Source organism: Prosopis cineraria, unplaced genomic scaffold (assembly GCF_029017545.1).
Source record: "Prosopis cineraria cultivar Desert tree isolate PC_DT_omini unplaced genomic scaffold, ASM2901754v1 PC3, whole genome shotgun sequence".
Taxonomy (NCBI): Eukaryota; Viridiplantae; Streptophyta; class Magnoliopsida; order Fabales; family Fabaceae; genus Prosopis; species Prosopis cineraria.
The window spans coordinates 37,227,465-37,251,614 of NW_026555334.1; the positions used below are offsets into that span (position 1 = coordinate 37,227,465).

The following is a 24,150-nucleotide window of genomic DNA, read 5'->3' on the forward strand; positions in this document are numbered from 1 at the left end:
TTCCGCAAACCTGTACAGTAGTAGTACTTATTGATTTCTGGGATTATTAAATTGTAAAAACAGTTTTAGGCTATTAAATGACGCACCTCATCTCTAGTTGTCCACTGCCAATCACAACATGCTGCATTAACTGGTCTTCAACATCACCAAAATAGTTGCTTTATTATTTGTTTTTATTGCTACTCATTAATATTTGTCAGCATTATTATACTATACGATATGAATTGCGAGGGCGTGATGAGAACACATGGCTAGTTATGATTGGCTGGAGCTCATGCGTTGAAAACTGATGCAGTAGCAGAAGATTTAAACCCATCTTGTTAGATATCTTGTGATAGACATAGGTGGCTGCATGACCTGTAGCCATGCCTCACCGAAAGATGAAGAAGATCACAGGTTTCCCATACAAAAATTTTCTTAAAAGGAAAAAACTTTGAAGAACCCGTTTTCCCTTATTTGCTTGCAAGACTTTCGTGACACCATCCTGTTTTTGTCCCAATATAATGATATTCATTCATGTTGGTGGAGAGGTTCATTATATTGATTCTGTAATATATAAAATATAATAGCTTGAGCCCTAAGGCCAAAGACCACCGCCTTGCTTGCCAATATATACAAATATGTCTGTGTTTTGGGTATTTCGCCAATATTTTAGTGTCTCAAATTCAAATGCCCTCTCTCTGAAATGTTTGTTAGTAGCTAGCATCAATTAATAATGATCATTACAGCCAATAGACAGGGTAGGTGTTCAAGGATATATAGTCATGTGGACTCGTAATCAATAGTGATTACATTGATAATTTAGCCTAATAATGCACCATCTCAGCCAATAAAGTTTACCGATGACATCAATGATTTTTAGCGAGCACAATAAGCCTCTACGCTGTGGAAAACAGTGGTCACGTCATAGGTTCCACTCTAATTAATCACCTATGGACCAATTGCGCGCGCCCCTCACACACACACATATATAATATAAAATTATGTTCATATATGCATGCATGCTATATTTACTTATAACACATGTATATACTTTTTTCATTAAAAAATATAAAATATTTTCAATTGAATCTCACTTCTTAATAAAATAGTTATCTACTTTTATACTAACCTTATATTTTCATATTTATTCTTATTAAACACTCTATAATAAATATACAGTTATTCATTAATAGAGGTACTTTTAATGAAAAAAATAATGATTATATTTCAAAAGACTAAAAATATTTTATATTTTTTAATATTTAATTTTTTAAAAAATGCGTTATATTTTTTAACGGAGGGAGTAATGTTTTTCATTGTGTAAAAAATACATCAAATTTTTAAATTTCAAGAGTACACCGAGCGAATATCAATAAATTATTTATTATTTGGGCTCAAGCTCAAGTAAACATTTAGTTTTTTTACAAGGCAGTGAGCAGGGTTAATTAATTCACTAAGCTTGCTTGAGATAAATCATTCATAAACTAAGTTACATGTTGAAGGAGAGAGGCCATAACTAGAAGACCCTCATCATATATAAAATAAAAATCCTAACTTTTTTCCTTTCTTTTCTCCCGTCCTTTCCTCTCTGATTGGTCATGTTTTTGAATTGTCATACCCCAGAATAATTATCAGGGATTGATCTTATGTTGCTGCTGTGTCAGAACATAGGGGATAGTTCCATCATCTCTTCGTGGCCCACATTTTCCTCAAACAGCCACTTCTCAAGATACGATAATGGAGGAGCACTACAGCTATCTGATCTCTGCTTATCATGAACCTTGTCAATTGCAGCTTCAGAACTCTTGTCAGGCACAGAATCACAAGTGGACTTGTCCCAAGCAACATTGTTTAGGTTCTCAAACGACAAGATGGAATCAAACTCTTCATGGGACACCATATCTCCACCCTCTTGCTCATCTTTGGCTTGATGATAGAACGCAAAGTTTAAGGCAGCAGGTACTGATGCTGACTTCACCATCGGCTTACTGTTTTCGAAGCTGTTAATGTTGTTGCTTTGAAGCTCTCTGTCTTTGGTTACTTGGAGAAGACTAGTGTCTGTCTTTGGGGATGATCTCATCCAACCTTGCAAGAGGCGTGAGATGTTTTCAGTGCTTGAGGCATAGGTGGAGGAGGAGGACTGAGACTGAGTCTGAGTCTGAGTCTGAGACTGTGATTGACCAAGTCTAAGAGATGAAGTGCTGCTCATATCTAAACTTGTACTCCTGTCGTGAAAACTCTTGGATACAAACTGAGCAGAGGTAGAGTCCGGTGACACAAGGTGGGGGTCCAAGGCTGCTTGAAATTTCTTCAGCTTCTTCTTTAGATGTGTGTTCCAATAATTCTTTATATCATTATCTGTTCTTTGTGGTAGGTACGAAGCTATGGCTGCCCATCTGCTCAACCGTCAAAAACTTGAAAATTTCAGACACGTATCATCTTTATATATATATATATATATATATATATGAAGTTAAACTGAAAAAGACGTGGTGACTGAGTGGCGGTGAGGCTCTGTGCATGTGGCAGAATTTTTTTCCTTCTTCTTCTTTCTTTTTTTCTTTTTCTTTTTGCTTTTGAGCAAACAGAAGTAAGAGGTTTCTGAAGATTACTTGTTTCCTAGAAGAGCCTGCAAATGAATGATCATTCCTTCCTCATGAGGTGTGAAGTTCCCTCTCTTGATTCCTGGCCTGAGGTAGTTAGTCCATCTCAGCCTGCAACTTTTGCTGCACCTTGACAACCCTTTTTTAATCACAGAAGAAGATTTTATCTATATCAATTTAATGAAAAATCTACGATATAGATCAAGAACAAGCCATTATCATAACGTATGTCTCAGTTTAATCAGAGAGCTAAAGAATATGAAATTTGGAAAGAGTTCGGATCTGAAAAGTGACTGAAATTACCAGTATTAGTAGGCACTGATCTCCAATTTCCAGGGCCATGCTCTTGGATGTAAGAAACAAGGATGATATCTTCCTCAGGCGTCCAAGGGCCCTTCTTGATCCCAACTTTGTCACAGCAAGGAGGTCTTCCCATGGCTGCAATCTCCACTCTGTCTCACCCTCCTTTTGTTTTCAGGCAAAACTTTGCAATATAGAAGCTTTCACATGATAGCACTACATGTGAGTGCTGCTTATATACGCGATGGCTAGAAAGTAGAGGAGCCACTTTATTTTTACACTCACTCATCTACCTGACCCTTTTATTGCCTTCAACCTTTAACTTTATTACGTAGTCAATATAGGAACCAAAGTCAGCGAGAGGAGTTTCGGCATTTTCTCTCTCTTTCTCCTTTTCTGAGTCACGTGGCGCCACGGCTCGTCAGCAAAGCCAGGAAATTTCATTTTCCCCTCACTTTATTTTTCTCATAATCATGTCGCTCTGAGGTTGATTATCCGTCTAGTCTGCACATTATTCCCATTTACGTGATTAAAGTGTATGCGTGGGATCCTTGCCATTTGAGCACTCCTTAGTTTACTTTTTGATTTATGAGTAGTGAGGGAGATCACTGACAGAAAATCAACTGGAACCAGTCAAACTCATTACGCAGTTTGACATCATTTTTCAATTTTTTTTTTTTTTTTGGGTTTTGTCTTCCTTATAAAGAGCGTATTGAATGCTGAGTACTGCTGAAATTTAGTGGAACAGCTATAATAAATGAAACCTGCACAGCAGAGAGAGAGAGAGAGAGAAAGAGAGAGAGAGAGAGAGGATCAGTCAGGTTGGAGATTTTGGCAAAGGGTTATGCATTCGAAGTCAGAGGTTGCTGGCTTAGGTGAATTTGGAAAATACAGAAGGCAGACGATTGACTATATATGGATTGTCAGTCAGTTTCATAGCTCTGACAATTATGATGCATGTGAAACACTGAAGAACTACTATATGAATATCACATACCATGCAGAGATTTTAATCGTCGGGCTGAAATGATTAGAGATTTTCTTGTCAAGAGGTCATTGGCTTCACTCTTCTTTTCAGCAAATTCCAGGCACCAGTGCAGAGAGATGACACTTTTCTTTGAGGGGCAGGGAAACCGGTCCTCTTTACCTACACAGAGAGCTCGATTTGTTCGAAGATCAATTTCACTTTTTATTATTATTATTATTATTTTCGTTCGATTGCCGTCAAGATTTTTATATATTAGTAGAATTATAAAATACGCTTTTATAAGTTTTGAGATAACCAAACCAATATCGAAAACAAAGGCCAAATCAAGAGTGATTCTTTAAGAAAGTCGAACAGACCATAAATAAATTCAACTACCAAACAAACAAACAAAGAGTCAGTTTAGAACTACATGGTACGTTCTCCGGTGTTTCGATGTGAGGCTTCACTGACTAGAATAAGGGTTTGGATGTGTAAATCATGATTCAATCGTCACGTTTGTACTCCTATTGCCATCCTTATACTTAGTTCATTGCGGAATACTGGAAAGATACTTATACGCATATAATTGTGTGTCGGTCAACATGTGCCATCATACACTTGTTCCCTATAAAAGTCCCCTAAAACCGAAAAAATCATACAAAAATTTTGAAGGATGTTTTTAATTTGAGTACAAAGCAACAGACGACCGTGCATACGAAGCAAAATTAATCCCAATCAGTAGGTCATTGAGAATCTCTTGTTGAAGTTTCTCTTTTCAAGGCCAAGAATTTTTTTAAAGTTTCTTATTATTATTGACATAGAGCAAAGGGCTCGATCAAAGGGTTTCGATATATTTGAACCTTTGAATTCATGGTCTTCTATTTCTAATTATCTTTGACCCTTTCACGCATAAAAATAAAATCAGAATGTCAATCGTATACAGAATCTAAAGAGAGGAAAAAAAAAAACAATTACACTACAATCATCTGCGTCAAAATGAAAAATTTCACTCTAAAATTCCAATTTGTCTAAGTTAAATTACATTACCTGCCAGAAAACTATCTACCGATCAATAATTCTAAGGACAACGTAATTTAATAATCACGGCCAGTGTGCCGCAGGAACTATGATCTGTAAGCCATCGCTCACTGCAGAAGCAATTGGAAACAGTGTAACTAACAATAAGGCACGCTAATGACTAAATGACTTCTATGAGTAGTTACTGGATGGCCATGCATAAATTTTGTTGAAAAAAACACACTATACAACCGAATCCTATGCAAAAGGATTGCCCCCAAAGGATGCAACTGGTCCTTGCGTCTGGATGTTCCTGTATATAAGCAATTAAATGAGTCAATTGTATGAAAAGGTCATGGTCAAATGAAAAATGCTCAAACAAATAATTTTAACACTTCCGTCCATGGCTACTTAAAATTAGCGAAATAGAGGCTGGCAATATAGACTAGCAACAACGTTCTCAAATATTTTCATTTTTACACATCAATTAATTAATTTGTGAAAAGAAAGTTGGTTTGGTGATGCACATAACCTGTCTGACCAAATACCTGGGATAATTTGATTCTCAACTGTGTATTTCCAGCATTTCGATCAACAGGCAGTGCAAAACTGGAACGTTGACTACGAAAATTTCAAGATAATGACTCAATGCCGACTGGACTGATCAATGGCCTCTACGGGATTAGACATTCAACGGAGGCTAGAGTGTTCCAAGGTTGATATTAATATAGGGAAGCCATGAGGATGACTTCCACACCAGTAGTAGGATCACCACACGCATATTTTGCACTTTCTATAGATGAAAATGTCAATTTGCTTAACTTCCATATCATAAATTAATATTTGACTCAATTTTTTTCTGTAAGCCCCGACTAAATTCTGGCCTTGCTTCATTTTTTTTTGGGGGGGGGGGGGGAGTCAATGATCATTGCTTGTTCATAGGGACGCCAACCCATGGCCCCTTCCAGCCAGAGACAAATTATCTCCAATACACTTTCCTAACAAATTACCCACTATTTTTAGGTAATTGACAAACGACTAACTTGGCCAACCTCTTACATTATTAAAATCTTGTCTCACTACCTCAATCTCAGAAATTTGAATGTTAAAATCTTTTTATTGGAAAGAATGATGACAAAACCGTTAGATTCAGACAAAAGCAGTAATAAACACGACTGTCGTTATATGGGATAAAAAAGGAAAATGCAAGGACGTGATGCAACTTACGGTATTTGAGAACTTGGGGGCTGTGCAGCCATGAATGTTAGACCACCTACATAACGGAACCCAAATCAAAATATGAAGGGCAATAAGAAAATCCAGCCACTAGATTCATTTGAATAATTGCATTTACTTGTGCACACAAAGACAAGATGATTCAAACTGGAGGGAAGCAAGAAGCCTGGTAATGAAGGTAAGAAAAATAAAAGTATTTTGGTGATGTTTGAACTTTTAGTAGAAATCTTGGAAGACTACCTTGTCCTGCAGAAGAAATAAATGGGGTCACACTTTGCGGGAGCCATGGTTCAGCTATACCACCATGGTAACCACCATGGTATGGGGGAGCCAACTGCGAATCTGGCAGAGCAGCTTGCAGTGAGCTCAAATCAAGGAACTGCAGTAGATAAAAGAAAACAAATTAGATAAATGCAGATGAGCATGTTTACCTATCTCTCACAACCACCATGCAAATGAATTACGTTCTAAGGCAAGGCATATATTATAATTAGGTTTAATACTATTATATAGTTGGGGTTATCAACAATAAAAGGATATCATGAAAGACAATTCCATTGAGAAACATTCCACAATTTCAAGTCTATTATGTTCTTTTAATAAACAAAAGTAGAAAGCAAGGTAGTGGACTCGAGCATGCTAAGTTTCAAACATAATAAAGGGACAGCTTTGAAATTATATCCTCTCTGGTGATGTTGATATAGCAGGGAAAGATATCGAACACTTTTTCACCCTTTCCAAACTCTTAAGTTACACAGAATTCAGAGCCAAAATCCACTACTTTCAAGCTCCCGGAGAAGCATAGAGTTTTAATTACTTAAAATAGGGGTAAAGAGGATAGAAATCCCAACCCATACAGCTCTAACACTAAGTCAAGATTCAAGAACCATTACACTCCAAAAGTTTAAAGTCGTTAGGAAAAGCCTCAAGAATTTTTTTTCCTTTGCACCAACCCTCAAGAATTGTTTTACAACCATCTTCAACATGAAGTATCACGTCAGGAAGATCAACAATCACATCCTGATTAACATATATGTCTACTAACAGTCAATCACATACCATATTGTTGTGCTCTGCATCAGATTCATAGGGAAGATCAAACGGATTAGTTGATTTCTGATTGGTTGCATTGTGTTGAGTCTCTTCCTAAAAGGAGACAAACTTAACAACAGAAAACCCCAAAAACAAAAACAAAAACAAAAACACCAATTGAAATAGAAAAGAGGCTCAAGCGACCTAAGGAGCACAAACCTTGAGAGGAAGGACGGTTGGAGGATATGGTAAACCACTAGCATCTGATTGAATGTTATCATTAAATCCACCAAGAGGGGCAAATTCTTGCACCCCACCTTTGGAGCCCTGATAAAAGCAAATGTTCTAAGATTTCTTTTCCCGGAAAACCTTGGCAACTATCATCATATAACAGCATACATGCACCAACCTCAGAAACTTTTGAGCTCAAAAATTGATCATCACTTGATGGAAGATTATGTAGTAGCGACCCTTGATTAACAGCATCTACAGGAAGGTGGGAACCAGGATCTTCAAATGCATTCCATGACTGTTCAGGATCAGTACACAGAACTTGATTTAATTTTCAATTTGTTCCATAGTCTAATACTTGAGGGGGCAGAGAAAAGAAAGCATATAGCATCATGAATTTCTCATGGAGTTTAAAACAAGAACAATCAAATCCAATATCTGAGATTGCTTACTTGAGCATTTGCTGGAGCAATGGAAGCTTGTTCTCCATTTTGCACACCACCACGCCAAGCATTATAAGTGATTGAAGGGTCATGAACACCAGAAGTGTCAAAAGATGGCCACTGCGTGCTAGTATTTGCAGTTGAAAATGGATCAAATAATTCCATCAAAGACTTGTCAGTTGACGGAACTCCTGCTGGAATTTCAACTTGTGCAGGAGATGCTGTGTGCTGAGGGAGATCAAATGTTGCCCATCCTTCATTTTTAGGGACAAAGAACTCTGGAGACTTCTCATCTGATGTAGCTGCAGGCTGCTGCTCGGAAACATCCGCAAAGAAGTCAATAGATGAGGACTGGGATGTTTGTGAAGGTTGATTTTTGTTTGAAGATGGAGCCGAAGACAAAATAGATGGTTGAAACAAATCCATTGATGGAGCCTGAGATGATGCTGGAAACTCAAAAAGATCAACAGGTGGCTTTAAGGAAGATAATGGCTCAGATGCCACTGGTGCCTTTGAAAGATCCAAGCTAACTGATCTTGCTGGACAAGATTGTTGTGATATTGGCCTGGCACACTGATATTGGACAAATAAATTGACAGAAGCATTTATAATTTCAGAATGTTCGAGAGTTCATAAACAGCCTCCAAATACAAATCATTATTGTATTGATGTCGTTCTGTCTTTTCTATGTTCTTGCACACACTTACTAGGCCACAGGCTTCCACTTTCATAAATGAGATTTTATCAGGGAAGGACCTTTTTCTCCTTTTGCTCATACAGGAGAGAAGCAAACAATAAAATAATTTGCACAACAAAGGATGAATAAATTTCCTCTCATACTTAACTCCATATCTACAGGCTCCAACCATGGAGATAAGAAACTAAAGCCTTTATCCAGTCAATTGAATCGTATAGGAAAAGACGTCTTTAATGGAAAATAGCCCATGAGAAATGAATGTTCTTCTAGATATTATCTCGTGGTTCAAACTATTGGAAAGAAGCAAGAAAAAAGAATAAATCACCATCAAAACACTCTCATACGGTTGATTTAAGTTTACTAGGGTAAAAGAATTATCAATTTCATAGATCATCAGAAAGCGCACACATTTTTATTTTTATTTTTACCATAGATACAATTTAAAAAAAAAAAAAGAACTTACCTGTGGATGATGTCCATCTGAATCACCCTTGACAATTGTTTCCAGAGATGTATACCGTGATGGAGACCATACATCTTCACTTGAACCGGCACTAGAACGCTGATGGAATGGACTGCTTCGCATGTCTTTATAAAACTTAGGAGACTGCACAACAGATTTCAATTGTTCACCAGCACCAGATACAGAATAGTCTGAATTTCTTGGACCAGATCCCTCATTAGCAAAGCCCTCATCAGATGCATGGTCACTGAAGCGCCCAGGACTATACATAATACTAGACATCTTCCCCTCATAGCGACCTTTATCCGAACCAGGCTTCCTGGTTAATGCAGCTGCTTGTCTTCCATACCGTCGATCTTCATATTGATAATCATATGGAGGGCTTTGAGAATATGAATGATATGAGCTTGCACGCCTTGTGTCCTCTCCATGGATTCTAGGGCTCTACAGTCAATTTCCAAACAAAGATATAAGCATTGAACCGGAGGGCAATAATTAACTCAGAACTATAGGACTATTGTGTCTTGTTGATTTCACTTATCAGTACTAATAAAGACTCATTTGCCATCACTGAAGTCAAAAGCTGAAGTTTCATTTGAACATTCATATGAAGTATGCATAGCAAAGGAAAAAAGATCAGTCATATCACTCTATTTATAAATCCATTAACATGTGCAATGTTTTGAATTGTATTGAATCCATATTTATATTTTAGTACAATGGAATCAACAATACATATCCTACAATCAACACTACCAACTACCAAATAACGCCAGAAACTCAGCACTTCAGTTTTTTCTTCTAGAAAGAAAAAATACGAGTCTAGGTCAAAGTCAGCTTCAGAGAGGTACTGGTATCACAGAAACATATCAATATTTAAAAATTTATTGCCTGCGTATCTCTTGGAGGCTTGTCAGCAGACCTTGCTCCAGCATATCTTCTATCAACGTACACATTCCTTATAAACTCCCTTATTTTGTCAGCATTGCTGCAAAAGTAAAGCATGATTAATTTAAGTGATTAAATCTACACATAGACAAATTTACTTGTCAATTATCATGATACATTTTTTTTTTGGCTCTTAACAATGATTGCACCTGCTATCTGGCATACGCTGCCTTTGGAAATCCCAGTCTTTCAAATATGTATCCCTTGCGCGCTGGATCAAGTTACACACAGATAAATTCTTTTCAGGATGTAACTAAGGCAACTCCAAATATCAGACCAAAGAAAATGCACCATTTACCTGGTTGCCACCATTTTGAAGAGCTTCTACTTCCTGAGAAGTGAACTTTGCCATTGATACAGACTTAACTCGATGAGTAAACTCACGACTGCATGACATTAAATTAGATAGACAATTTTAAGAACCATGCACTATATATCATGTATGAAAACTAATGATTCTCCAATGAAATTCCATTACTTAACATCAGGAATGAATACTAATTCTGCAAAGGATAACGTCTCACAGTTAAACTACCAGAAAAGGGCTATATAATTTTACACAAAAAATCATAAAGTGAACCAAATAGATGGAACATAATGTGTAGAGAACTGTTAATTATGATGATGTCCCTTTTAAAGAAAGACACAATTGGGAGGAAAATGCTCCATAAGTAAGCATTAATTTTTGCATTAGTTATTCCTGTTTTCCATGATTGTCGTCACATAACAAAAAATTGCAAAGGGAAACCAGAATATTATAGTGTGACAATTTGTCATTTAGAATCTCAGGTTTTTAAATTAAATTTCAGGTTCTAGACACTGCCCACAACAATGCAGACAGCCCGGCCATGATAAATTGATGATTTTCAGACATGGGAAGATCAAATATCACCCAAGCACAACATTTCATCGCTTAAAATGGTCATTTCTTTTTACTACAGCTATAAACACAACAATTAACAGAACTTAGGAAATAAAATGCATGTTATGCACCAAATTCTCAAATCAATTGAATATGATATATGGTAAAAGTATTTTACATATATATATATGTATGTGGATCTTCTGTCTCTATTGAAATCCATGGTACATTTCAACATTAAGAATACAACAACAAAAAACTCACTGTATCCCACTGCATGTCATGCAAACGAAGGTCCAAAAAGTCGTACAGACGTATTGCGGACCCTGTAAAAAAATAAATAAATAACATGTAAATCAAGTGATTAACTGGGAATCGCCTGTTAAGAGATAATACAGGAGTCATATGAGATAAATCCGTAAGATCATACCACCCTGCACTGACAGCTAAGAAGAGGATTATTGCAGGATCAATTTCCAAAGAAAAAAAAATGTTTTAAGCTCCCCTCAAAATCTTGGTTGCGTCACCTCTTAGATAAATACTTATTTTAATGCGCAAATTTAAGCTAAGGCGTTACGATTCTGGGTACCGCAACAGAGAAGGCAGTACCTTGAAACAAAACTATCAAGGCCACCACCCTGTAACACTTACAGGCCATCAAGATTCTCATCAACTACACCACTCAACGGCCGGAGGGTTTAGCTTCAAAAGAACTATATAATAGATATACCAAAAAACTGAAATACATCGGAACCACAGCATACATGCGCAAGCCGGACGAAGAAACCAAACCAAAAAGATGAAAGAGAGAGAGAAATTCGGAAGGCAAACAGGGAATACCAGGCTATTGCAGTTGATACATCTTCGATTAGGCGGAAGCTTCATAAGACCTCTAATAATCTTCTCATTTCTCTCATCTTCCTTTCTGCTCCCCATTTATCGAAGAATCAAACGAAGTAATCAGGAAGTAAAAACCCTAAAAGCGTGATCAAAATCACAGGGCCGTCACGAAATGCAAATTCAGCCGAGGAGCAGGGAAATCAAGCACTAAAAATTGCAGTGTAGTAGTGACGAATCTTGGGATTTAGGGCTTTAGAATTAGCCAGGAAGAATATCAAAGTACCCTGGAAGATGAGAACAACGTCCCTGTTGGCCGAAATCGGTTCACAAAAGAGCATAGGAGGAAAATAGAAGTTGGCATACTTCTTGGTTATATTTATTTGACACCCCAAAAAAAAAAAAACAATACTTTGCACATTAATAATGTATGATCCAACTCAGGGACAGAGGATGGCGTGGCTTGTTTTGGAGTGGGGAAGCACCGGGAAGAGCGAGTGCCAGCCAACCCCAACGTTTATTTTCTTTTTATCTTTTTCGCTTTACGCTTTCGTTTTGTCCGTTTCCAGCGTAATCCAACTCGCTCTTCAATTTTAATACATACACACGATATAATATTTAAAACCGAGTAAATCCGATCGATTGAATTGATAAATTATTGAATCCGTATTTTTACTGATTTAATTTCAAACTGTTATTTTTTGAATGTCTTAATAAATTAAATAACTCATTAACAGTACCTTGATTCAATATGCCTAATTTACTTTTTTGGAACTCAAGGGTGGCGGATTACAGTCAGATTCCACGGTTCCACCTGATACAATTTTAATCGTAATTTTTTAAACACGAGATTGTTTAACTATGCGTCAAGTTAATGTATATTTCGTCAATTAGTTTTGTCCCATCGAACTTTTAATTTATAATGTAAAAAGCTTGTCTCGCACTGTTGACTAATTTGTTCTTCGCTAAACCATGTCGTGTCGGCGTCTTGGGAGAGCCCCTCAAACACGTTATAAAAATGGATTGCAAGCACTATAAAAAAACATATCACAGGACAGGTTAATTTTAATTTGGTCACGTATGGCTGGATTGCAGGGTTACGGGAGTCTTGATTTGAACATAGACAAAATAAGTAACTCCATCATTGCCTTGCAAATGATGATGTTTATATTTAACCCTGTTTAAGTTGAAAAGAGGGTGCCATTATCATAAATACTAACATCATAAACCACAACTTGGTTCTGGTTGGACTTTGATTGGTTCTGCTGTGGGCCTAACTGTTTTGCTTCCCACTCGCTGTATGTCGCCCTCCCTTTAAATTTGAAAGTTATAAACTCCATTGGATGTTAGTTGGGATTTGAGCTTGGGACTATACATGCATTGTTCATAATTTTTAAAAAAAATATAAAAATCACATGGTACAAACTTTGTTGTCCTTTTCACGACACCAATATCTAAACCACCCCTGTTGAATGCATTCTTTATTTAGTCCCCTCCAACCCATGAAAATTATGGGAGGGTGAAGTTGAAAGAAAAATAATTCATCTTTCACACACACACAATGACTTCAAAGGATAATCAATCCCTTCTAAAAGGAAAGGACAGGATATTGCTTAACAAAAATAAGATGAAGTCATAAATTTGGTGACACTGGACACTTGTTATCCAAATCTATTGATGAGAGGTGCATAAAGCTATTAGCCATTTGTCACCTTTGTTACTAGTCTCCATGTTGTTGAACAATATTCAACCTATCCTCTTAGTAACTTCCACTAACTCTTCCAATTTCTTTCCTTTATGATTCTAGACACAAAAAAAATAACTTACATGGTCTATTATGTCAATAATGAAAGAGACATATACTTATAATTATGTCCTTTTTAACAATTACACATCAATCCCATGAACTTAAAATATGTCAACATGTTTTAAATCCACATATGAAAATTCATTGTAAAATAACTATTTTAAAGTAGCTCCATCTAAAATTTAGATATTAAAATAGAGAAAAAAATAAGTGAGATGAGATTCATATAGCAAAAGTAAATCTCTCATTTGCGCTCTCTTTTCACTATATGTCAATAATATTTTTTTAGGAGGTTAAATGAATTTTAAAATGTGGTTTATTTGAGGATAGTGGGATTGCTTATATTTAACTATGAACAAGAGTTTACATTGGAGCAAGCTGGCAAAGCATAGTAGCATACATAAATATATGGTTGCTATTATCTAATCAGTATTCTTGCTAGAATTGTGCTTGATCATCTTTAAAATTGCAAATAAAAGTATGCATATTATGTCATCTATGACCGTCTTCTTCTCTCATATAACGATACACATTTCTTAAGGAAAAAGGAAAAAAAACTATTCTAATAATTATGCATGCATGCATGTATATTCAGTCAAAAGGTTTAATTACATGAATAAACTATATAAAAGCATTGTTCTTCTGACCAAAATAATCATGAGCTAATATTGCTTGAAATGCTAAAAAGTTTGGCTAAATAATAAGAGACATCAGTTAATTAATCATGCAAATACTATCAATCACATTATGTTTACTCAAAGCAATAACAAATATATTAACTATTCTTACTAGATGTTATGTGGCAAGTCAACTTTTGAGGGTCAAAACCAATATGAATTTGTTGTCGCAAAACATTTTTTGAACAAGTTCCTCAATGTTAAGCATATGCTTTAGTGTAATTTATTTCCAGAAGATGTAATCTAACATTTCAGATTCTCTTCAAATTGATTTTCACCATAAGCTAGAACAATTGATTATGCATTTGTTATAACATAGGGTTCTCCTTTTTTTAGGGGCTGTGTTTATAGAAAAATTATCTCAACATGTTATAAGCTGGTATATATTTCACACTGGTTATATCTTCAAGAGCAAGCTCACGTTCTAGCTATGTTCTTGTGGACTTCAGAACATCCTAATGAATAAATAAATAAAATGAATAAAGAAATGAATGGTATCCTATATTTGGCAAAAGAAATTAAAATGATGTATAGAATACATTGAAATATTTACATTAAAATCCATATAGGAAGCATACTTGGCAAGCCACTGAGCATCCATCATTTGAAAGGCAATACAATAAATGTTATCAAATGTCATTTCATCCTCTTCAAGCATCTCTGGAAAACAGATTCTTGCCAAAGAAGACGGAATCCCTGCAAGGAAAAGACTAATTTATTTGAGAAGGTTACTTGATGAAGTAATGCAACATCTCAAAAATTATTTCCTTAATTAATTAAGCTAATGAAGGGTAAATTTATAAATTTAAATATAAATGGATTTGAAAACAGTTAGAAATGGCCATTGGGTTTGGTTTTAGTTTTTGGATTGAGTTTAGAAGTGAATTAAGTCTCCTGGACTTAAATTATAGAGAAAAATTGAAATTTTAGCCCACTATGTTTTATGCTGCAACATAAATTATAGAATCAGCTTTTTAAAAAATGTGAAAATGTCTAAAACAAGGTGAAATGAGTCTGAAACATAGGGAGGGTGATGAAGAGAGTTGCTCCTCTGCTAGGGCATCAACTCTTAGGCATTTTAGAGGTAATTGGAGTTTGATTTTACCTAGTTATGTCTTTCTTATCTCTTCTTCTTCTCTCTACACATTTTGAAAGTGAGATTTGAAGTTGAAAAATGATGATTTTTGAACCTAAGGCTATGGGTCTAAACCCATTAGTCTAAATGAAACTAATAGGAATTGTTTGAATTATCTAAGCCTATATATAGTGGTTTTATATATCCATAAGAGTGGGCTCTCAATTATGGACAAAACTATGCCTTAAAGTGCCATAAATGATGGTGATTGAGGTACATGGCTGCCATTGATGTTAATTAAAGATTGTGTTAGTGTTAGTTAGATCTAAGGAGAGCTAATAAACCTAATGTGGTGATTAAACTTAATAGTTGAGAGCTTGGGGTTATCAAAGTATTGAAATTTGAGAGTTGGAAGTCAGTAAGTTGTGACATTAATGATGATTTTGGGTTGTTGGATTAATGATGATTTTGGGTTGTTGGATTATATATTAGTGATTATTTAAGTTATTGAGAGCTAAATGAAATTAATGAGAGTTAAGAAACTCATTAGATGTGAGATTGATTTTATAGTTGAGAAATTTGGTTGTTAAAGTATGAAATGGATGTTGGAAGTGGTGATTTTAATGATTAATAATGATGGGTATTAATGTAATTGTAAACTAACCTCTTGAAGCACTGGTGAGCTTAAATTTAGCTCAAAAAGCAAGTTGTAATTGAGAGGTAACCTTTAACCTTTCAAAGGTTTAAGGTAATTGAGGGAAACTTAGTTTATATAGTTGAATATTAATTAATTATTTATTGAAATGGATGATTTGAAATATGTTTGCTATTTTAAACTCTTGATGCAAAATTGGCATATTTGAGAATGTGATATTGTTGAAGTATTGCATTCACTTACATATGACTAATGATGATAATTAAGATTATGTGAGTATGTACTATTTGTTATGTGGTATTTGGTATGCGGAGTGGTTTATGTGAGTATGGATATGTGAATTCATGTTATGTGATTGATGATTAAGATGCATAAATCTATGGTATACGTGTATAGCATGATCATTAGTGAGAGTTTGCCTAAGGAAAGAAGTCGATTAGTAAATTCATGTGGTATTGGTAGTGATTATTGGAATCGAAAAATTGCCTTAGCACTGAAAATTAGAATCAAGAGGTAGCCCTAATCTCATGGTTGATTTATGACCATCTTACTCACTTGTTTTATGAGGGACTTGAACCTAACTAATCTTCACTGATTTATGAGGAGGTTAGATTAGGAGTATAAGACCTCATGGTTATTAGTACCGAGAAAAATCAGATTATACAAGTGAGTGAGTTGACCTTAACTCGGTAGCTTCTTACAAGTGGAAGGCTGGGTTAGCCCGTGAAGGGCGTAACCATTGAATAGCCAATGGTTTTACGTCGAAGGTAATCAGGAAGGTATTAGATTGGCATATAATTATGCATTTAGTCCTAGCCACATGGTTGTTAGTATTGTGGTCCAATGCGGTTAGGAGCGTATAGTTGGTATTATTGCGACCCCAAATTGTATATTATTAATATATACATGATTATATGTTTGAAGCCCAATCATATCATTGTTATTATTGTGGCCGAGGCTATGCGTTGTCATACATACTTTATATATGTGTTTATTGCTAATTGTATTCATTTTCGATTGATATACAACTGTATAGATTAGGTAAAATTTAGTTACTAAGTAGTTGTACTCACCCCTTATTTAAATTTTACAAAGCTAGCTCTGATTGGGACAAGGAAAAGGCATATGAGGTTTAGGAATTGGATTTTTTTACTGTAATGCCTCAAATACTTTTGACTAATGTATAATTATTATGATATTGCCAACTAAAATAGTTATATTGATTACTTGCACCATTACATTCATATGTGATTGTTGCTATTTTGACGCCCTTGGGTCAATTTTTATGAGTTAAACATGTTTTTTCAACATCAAAATGCTATGTAAGTATGTTTAAAGCTATGTTGAGGGTTATAAATGTGTAATTGGATAATTTGAATGATAATGACCTCTCTATTTGCTTTTGATAAATTTAGGGTTGAGAAGTGAAAATATGATATGTGATATATATATATATATATATATATTGTGGTGTGTTACACAAGTTATCTTAAGTCTCTTGAGTATGTTTTAGGTGGTTGTGTGGGCTAATGGCACTTAGGGTTGGGGTTTTGGACACTTTGAAAGTTGAGAAATGTGAGAACATAGTAGTTTTGATTTTAAGTGTCTGACTTTTTGATATGAAAGAATTTGTAAATGAAATCAATGCCATTAATTAAAGCTCAGAGAAAGCTTTTTATAGACACCTAGATCATCTTAATCGAATGTCAGACAGAGATCTAGTGCATGTCGAAAGTTCAGCCAAAAAGTTTGCCATGACAGCTTTTTGCTACTGTCATGGATTCTACTGTTTATGCTACAGCATAAAATTTTATGCTACAGTATAATTGTACCAAAATTGGTTTTTTTTCTATTTCGACCTAATTTGATGTTATCTTACCTTGTATGATGTCCATGCTTTCTTATATATGTTTTGCTCTGATTTTAATTTATAAAATGATTTTATATCATTTAAGTTTTGAAAACTTAAGATCCTATTTATAAAAATTTTACAAACTTAATAATTCATTTGGGTTATTCCTATAATTACCTTGATTTTGTGGAGTTAATTGTGGATAAGTATGAGTGACCTTACAAATAACATTTTATTAGGTTGATTTACTTAACATCAATTATATATGTAAAAAAAATTGTTTATGCTTCATTGTTAACAATATTTGATCAGTGTACTCTTATAACTTGTGAAAACATGCTTCCTCTTATCTTTTTACTGAATACGTGCAGCACAGTGCAATAACAAGATTTGAATATTTAAAGACAACCACTACTCCTACTCTACTAAGTGTCTTCATTTAAGAAGTTTATGTTACCTGCATTAAGATCTAACATTTGTGCCAACATGAAAGATACATTGATTCCAGCTATAGCAAATAGATATTCCTATTCTGCTCTTGTTCCATCTTTTTTATGTAATAATCATTGAAATGAGTCCTATCAAAGCCACATAGATATGTGTTTCAACACAACCAAAAGGATATTACCTAGTGAAGAGTTAATATAAATTTGCTATACTTATACAAAGAAACGCACAAATGAAAATAACAAGTTATGCATAATACCAAATAAACACAACACATTCTGACAAATGATAACAGGTTAGGAATCAAAGTTTGGAACTAATTTGACAAAAACATAATAAGAAAAGTAACAAGTTTAATCATCTTACTTCAATAGGCTAAGATTCATATTTGCTAAAGCAAGAAGAAGACAACTAATTGGTAAAAAAAATACATGCAGAAATATGTAAGCAAAAAAATTAACTTACTGGAAACTTCTAGGCAAAAAAGATAAGATTCTCTAATGATATATACCCTCCACGCCTGTAGATAAAGCCCAATAATTCATGTCAAAACATTCATAATATAAATCTAAAAATAGGTATTGCTAATTGGATAAAGATTGTTTTTAACTTGAAGTCTTGAACCTATTTTTTTTTTTAGATTACATGCGCTTGCCAAAATCAACTTTTCAAGACATCAAGAACTAAGCCTTAATGATAAGGACACTGTTAGCCATGACTATGGAGATAAACATTAGATAGAGAGGCAATTTAGAATTAGGAAATTTTGATTAGCAAGTGAAGAATTGTAAGTTTCATAAAAATTATAGTTGGAAACTGTATTTTGAAAAAGGAAGATTTTAACTTTTAAAAGTCCTTGATTTCTTTTCTATGTTAGCAAGTCTAATTACCAATATAATTTTTATTAAATGAGTGTTGACCACAAAGATGGTAAAGATGTACTGCATTTTTATTGTTAGGAAGCCAATAAGTCCAAATGTATAGTTGTTACAAGGATTGGAAAAAAGTTTTTTGATTTGAAGAATGTAAACATGATTGGTTTACAACATGCTTTTTTAGTCTCACTCTCTCCTCCCTCCCTTTATTACTAAATAATTATAGCTAAGTTTCAAACCCATATGAAGAGATGAACACTTTCTTATATAACTTTTCTTAGTCACTCTAACCAAACTCCCATTGTTAACCCAATAAAATCAATGCTCTAAAATTTCATTATCAATTGCTCTATTAAACTAAGTCTATTTGCCTTCATTTTTCCTTTTTATAGTATAATATATTAGTTTGATTCCATACCTAAAATCTGTTAAAGGGGCCTCACCTTGCCATCCCATTTCCTTTCAAAGCTTTGATTTAAGAGTAGGAAGCTTCCTATCAGGAAAAGCCAATTTCCACAATTCTTTTAATGCATCCTGCAACTCAAAATTTTTGAATTATTTTTAATACATATAACAAAGTAACTATTGACCATTACATGTATTCATAATAAGGTATCATAAATATTAAATGAGTACATCTTTATAGACAGGCATGCAACAAAGGAAGCATGAAATCAGTCTTTTGCCATTTTTCAATTAGTCCATATGGGGAAGCATGAATTGGAAGTTATTAAACCCAAAAACCATGCAATTTTAAGTGAAGCAATCAACCAGGCCATATCATAGATAAGAAAAAAAAATTAAAATTGTCTACCATTTATAAATAACAAAATAAAACATCCACAAATAAAGTACAAAGTAATATACCAATTTACTAATAACCATAAATGTGAATCAGTAAGAGTGGCTAAACAGAATGAAGGGTTAACGATAGGTGTCAGAAAAATAATTAGGAAATAATAAATGAGATAACTCACATACTTGGTGCTTTGTTCTAGAACTGTTAAAAGGAACTTGAAGTCGTTCTTGTACATGTCTAAGTCTTTCTTCCTAAGATATGACAGCATGAGTTACACTCATAACTAATATGGATTATTTTGAGTAAAAAAAGAGATCCTATGAGGCATAAGAGTCCAAACACAATAAAGTTATCCAATCTCTCTCCATGCAAGACATGGTTACTCATTAAAATAAATAATATGCATCACATTTATAGTAAAGAGATACCATAAAAAACATTATTCCCTGAACTCCACAAGGGCATAGAAATACTCTTAAAATTAAATGCATTCTACTCCAATCACATACACCAAAAAATAACATAATTTACACATAGGTTAAATGAACCACAGTCTAATTTATAGGTTAACCAATTAAGTTTTCTTATTCAATCTAATTTTTCATAATAATTACAAAGCGTCATTTTCAACAATCAACAATTTATTGCAAGTGCCTAATTTTTTAAAACCAAAGCACTATTTTATTTATCAGTTCCTTGATATCTTATCATAGTTCATGTACTATCTCTAGAACACTCTAAGTTTACTTCCATCAATTACTCCATCCAATAAACTTAAAGAATACTTAAAAATAAATTTTAGTAGAATTCTCTTATGGGATGTGAAAAATAACTATAGCGGAAAGTGAAAATAAGATATAAGAGAATATACTTGCAAATGACTAAGAGAGGGAGGAATTATCCCATTGCCTTGTTTATTTGGAACATTTGAAGAGTGAGATAGAAGGCAAGAAATCAATGATCTAGATCCAACTACACTATTTGTTGCAAGAAAATAATAATAATAATGGTTAGTTGTAGAATGCATTACCTAAATTGTGCAAGAAAACCAAAGTGATATTATCTTTACATCTGTCAATGATAAAAAAAAAAGATAAAATATATTTGTTATAACAACTAAACATACAAAACACTCTACTATTTACTAATTTTATATGATAGCTCAAATATTTTATTATTTCAATTTCCAATAACCACAAATATGGCTATTAGAAAAAATAATAATATAAAGTGTTGTCTAGTAAAACTGCCTCAGTTCTAAAACAAATTGCCAACATCTAGATTTAAATATGAATAAAAGGTTGAAATCATCATTCCAATCATATATAAGTAGCATAACCTGCTAACCTATTATAATTTTCTCTTTACAAAGATCTAAGTAAGAATGGGAAACCTAACCTCAAAAAGAAGCTTATAAGGGAAAAATCATACTACTTAAGAATCACAACAATTACTTGTGTCATTATGGAATTCCACCATAGTGCTACCTTGAAGAACCAATGTCTTGTGGCTACCTGATGCGAGACTTCATCATAGCATGTTAGCACTACTACTAAAGAGCCAATGTTTTTAACAACCATAGCCAACACTTTTCTTTTCCCTTATACTCCCTACACTTAACCCATACTTATTATGACACAACCCTCCTTCTCATATCTCCCTCCCCTAAATGTACTTCTCATTAGCATTAGATCTAACTTTTGAATAGAAAGTGATTCATTTTCTTGCATTGACTAAAAAAATGGACTATTTCATATATAACCATAGCTTTTAATATACAATATAGCATATTTCTAGCACAAGTCAAAATATGACTAATACAACTATATGTACTGCCTAATTGACATAAGATTTTAGTTTACAAGTAAATTAATATTTTTCTTGCCTAATTACCTTTATATATGATATAGGAAATGATTGTATTTGTGGCCTTTCTCTAATTCACTATTTAAATACTTTCTAATATGCGCAAACGATGTTTATGTTGCATTTTTAGCTTCTTTAGACCTTTATTTTTCCTTTATTTTTTTGAAGGATATATTATCCTCCTTATGATTGTTTGTTATTTTCTCTAATCAATTTTTTATGTTAAAAAAATACCATACAAATATTATAGTTGCAAAAATTTGAAAGTATAAAGCAATGAACACTGACATTTTGAGAGAGGAGTTGTTGACACCCTCACGCTAGTCCACCTTCCTAGGTCACATTTTAAACAAAGAAAATAAAATTCTTATTGTATCACATATCAAATAAAGGAGGGAAATCAATACTGCACATGTTGGTATTTACTTCACATGCTTTGAATTTGACCATACATTAATACAATTTAACGTGTTTTAGCACTACATTTTCTAGAAATGTTAAACTCCCTTAAAGATACATGAACACGTATTGGCACTTAATAGTATCAAATAAATTTAGTTATTAATACATATTTGAAAAATATTATTAACTTAATTGTCAATATACTGCCTATGGTCAAGTTTTGTAAGTGAAATTGTAACACGCATGAGTTGATGTTATGTTATACCCCATTCCTTTTATTAGTTAATGAAACAATTATTCATATTGGCCAAGTAATCAAGATTTATTAGTAGTGAAATAATTCAATACTCACTTGTCTAGATAAATGTATAAAAAGAAAACCCCAAAACATCATATACGCACATATACCTAAAGCATGCGCCCATTGCATAATTAGTTGTGAATATAAGGAGGACCAATGTAGCTGTTCCTTTTTCTTTTCATCATTCCATATATCTCCAAGTGTGGATACCTGAATGTAAAAAGTAAGTTTCAAAAAATTACCTACGTTGTAAAATAAAAATAGAGAATTAAATTCTTTAATTTTTGGAATACAAAACTCTTGCTTTTACTTTTGAATTGTCTAACTTTTGAACTCCTTTCTTATTATAGTCAGGGTCTTCTAACAAGGGCTCATTTGAAGCATCTATGTTCTCTAAAGTGTCCAAATGCTCCTGCACTTTGCTATTGATGTCTCCATGATGGAGTCTTCTTCTCAATGGTTTTGGTGACATTTATGCACTTACTTCAATATCCTAGATATCAAAATAACTCATTTTTAAGAAACCACAACATGGATATCAACATCAACTTTTATATGCGGATTAATCTAGCTTGTAGTCTCTTTTCATACATTAATCCACGTAATAATCATTTTTTAATCTCTTCAATTGTCAAAATTAACTTATTCCATGCAATTTTGCAACTACCAAATAAAAGGGTATCAGATTATATAACAACAGGTAGGAATGCAACATATCAAGCAATTGAGCAACACTTTGATATGGTGAGGCAACATTTATTTCCAATCGAACAAAGATGAATCATTGGCAAAAGTAAACAAATGAAGACACTAGAGACCAAATAAAATTCGTTCCTTCAATTCTCAATTGATAATGGTTGGAATAATTTAGAAAGTGAAAATGGAAATGCGAATCATCAACATGCATGGTTCTTAGTTCTTACCTGAATTGTAACAATATAAAAAGCAAATGCTGCTTATAAGCGATGAGTTTCTATGGATAACAAAATGCGCTATAAATGAAGGGGACCGTTTCGTGCTCAACGGTTAAGAATGGTTGATTTTCATGTCACAATCCTACCAAGCTAGCTTAGACCTCTTTGATGGAAAACTGTGCCTTTTATCATTAGAATACTAAAAATCTAAGGGAAATCTAATTTTTTATTATATTCAATTTATTGGATTGATATAATTTAATTATTTAAAAATGTTAAATTTCTCATTATAGATTAATTTAGATTTCAAAATTTTACCAAAAAGAAAAGGAAAGGAAAAGATTTCTTTTCTTACTTAGAATGGACAGAAATAAATACTATATGTTTAGGAAAATCTAGTTGCATTGCTAAAAATATGTTGCGCTTGTGTAGTTACATGACCTAGAAATAAGCATCAACGTTGCCTACATAAAGAGGCGATTATTTTACAACTTGAGAAGTTGTCCAAATTTTATGAATAAGAAAAATATTGCACAACAAATGAAATTAAGCAAGCAAGGGGAAAAAAGATAGAATTAAAGAATAAAAAAGGCAACTGTCTTAAATATTTTAAATTTCAACTCTATCATGTCACTTTAAGTGCAATCCTTTTTCCCCTTCAATGCAATTTGTAAGCTCTAATTCTATAATATAATTAGTTTCAATCCCTTATGCCGTACAATTAAAATATCAATGTTCTGCATGTAATTCCTTATAAGAATGGAGCCAATTTCGGTGTTAAGCACCGGGTGCTCATCAGACGCTTAGATCTAGATTGTTCAATTTTTTAATTTGAATGGTCTAAATTTCAACGTTTTTATTT

The 24,150-nt window shown here is 33.7% G+C and overlaps 2 protein-coding genes and 1 pseudogene across 2 annotated transcripts; all 3 read right to left on the bottom strand.

Annotated features, from left to right (window-relative positions):
- Positions 1–1,346: 1,346 nt before the first annotated feature.
- Positions 1,347–4,706, bottom strand: LOC129305271 (transcription factor MYB60-like). Its single transcript, XM_054945287.1, has 4 exons — positions 3,883–4,706; positions 2,889–3,649; positions 2,595–2,724; positions 1,347–2,378 (listed from the first exon to the last, which is right to left on the bottom strand). Exons 2-4 carry the CDS (start codon positions 3,019–3,021, stop codon positions 1,643–1,645), a joined length of 999 nt encoding a protein of 332 aa, XP_054801262.1. The 5' UTR covers positions 3,022–3,649; positions 3,883–4,706; the 3' UTR covers positions 1,347–1,642.
- Positions 4,707–4,839: 133 nt separating this feature from the next.
- On the bottom strand, positions 4,840–12,088 carry LOC129305270 (probable ADP-ribosylation factor GTPase-activating protein AGD14). The gene is made up of 13 exons (XM_054945286.1): positions 11,622–12,088; positions 11,046–11,107; positions 10,218–10,305; positions 10,069–10,130; positions 9,863–9,959; positions 8,972–9,415; positions 7,821–8,384; positions 7,547–7,666; positions 7,357–7,464; positions 7,165–7,251; positions 6,346–6,484; positions 6,097–6,142; positions 4,840–5,182 (listed from the first exon to the last, which is right to left on the bottom strand). The coding sequence occupies exons 1-13, from the start codon at positions 11,715–11,717 to the stop codon at positions 5,128–5,130; spliced, it is 1,968 nt and encodes a 655-aa protein (XP_054801261.1). The 5' UTR covers positions 11,718–12,088; the 3' UTR covers positions 4,840–5,127.
- Positions 12,089–14,458: 2,370 nt separating this feature from the next.
- Positions 14,459–22,846, bottom strand: LOC129304367 (uncharacterized; annotated as a pseudogene).
- Positions 22,847–24,150: the final 1,304 nt, after the last annotated feature.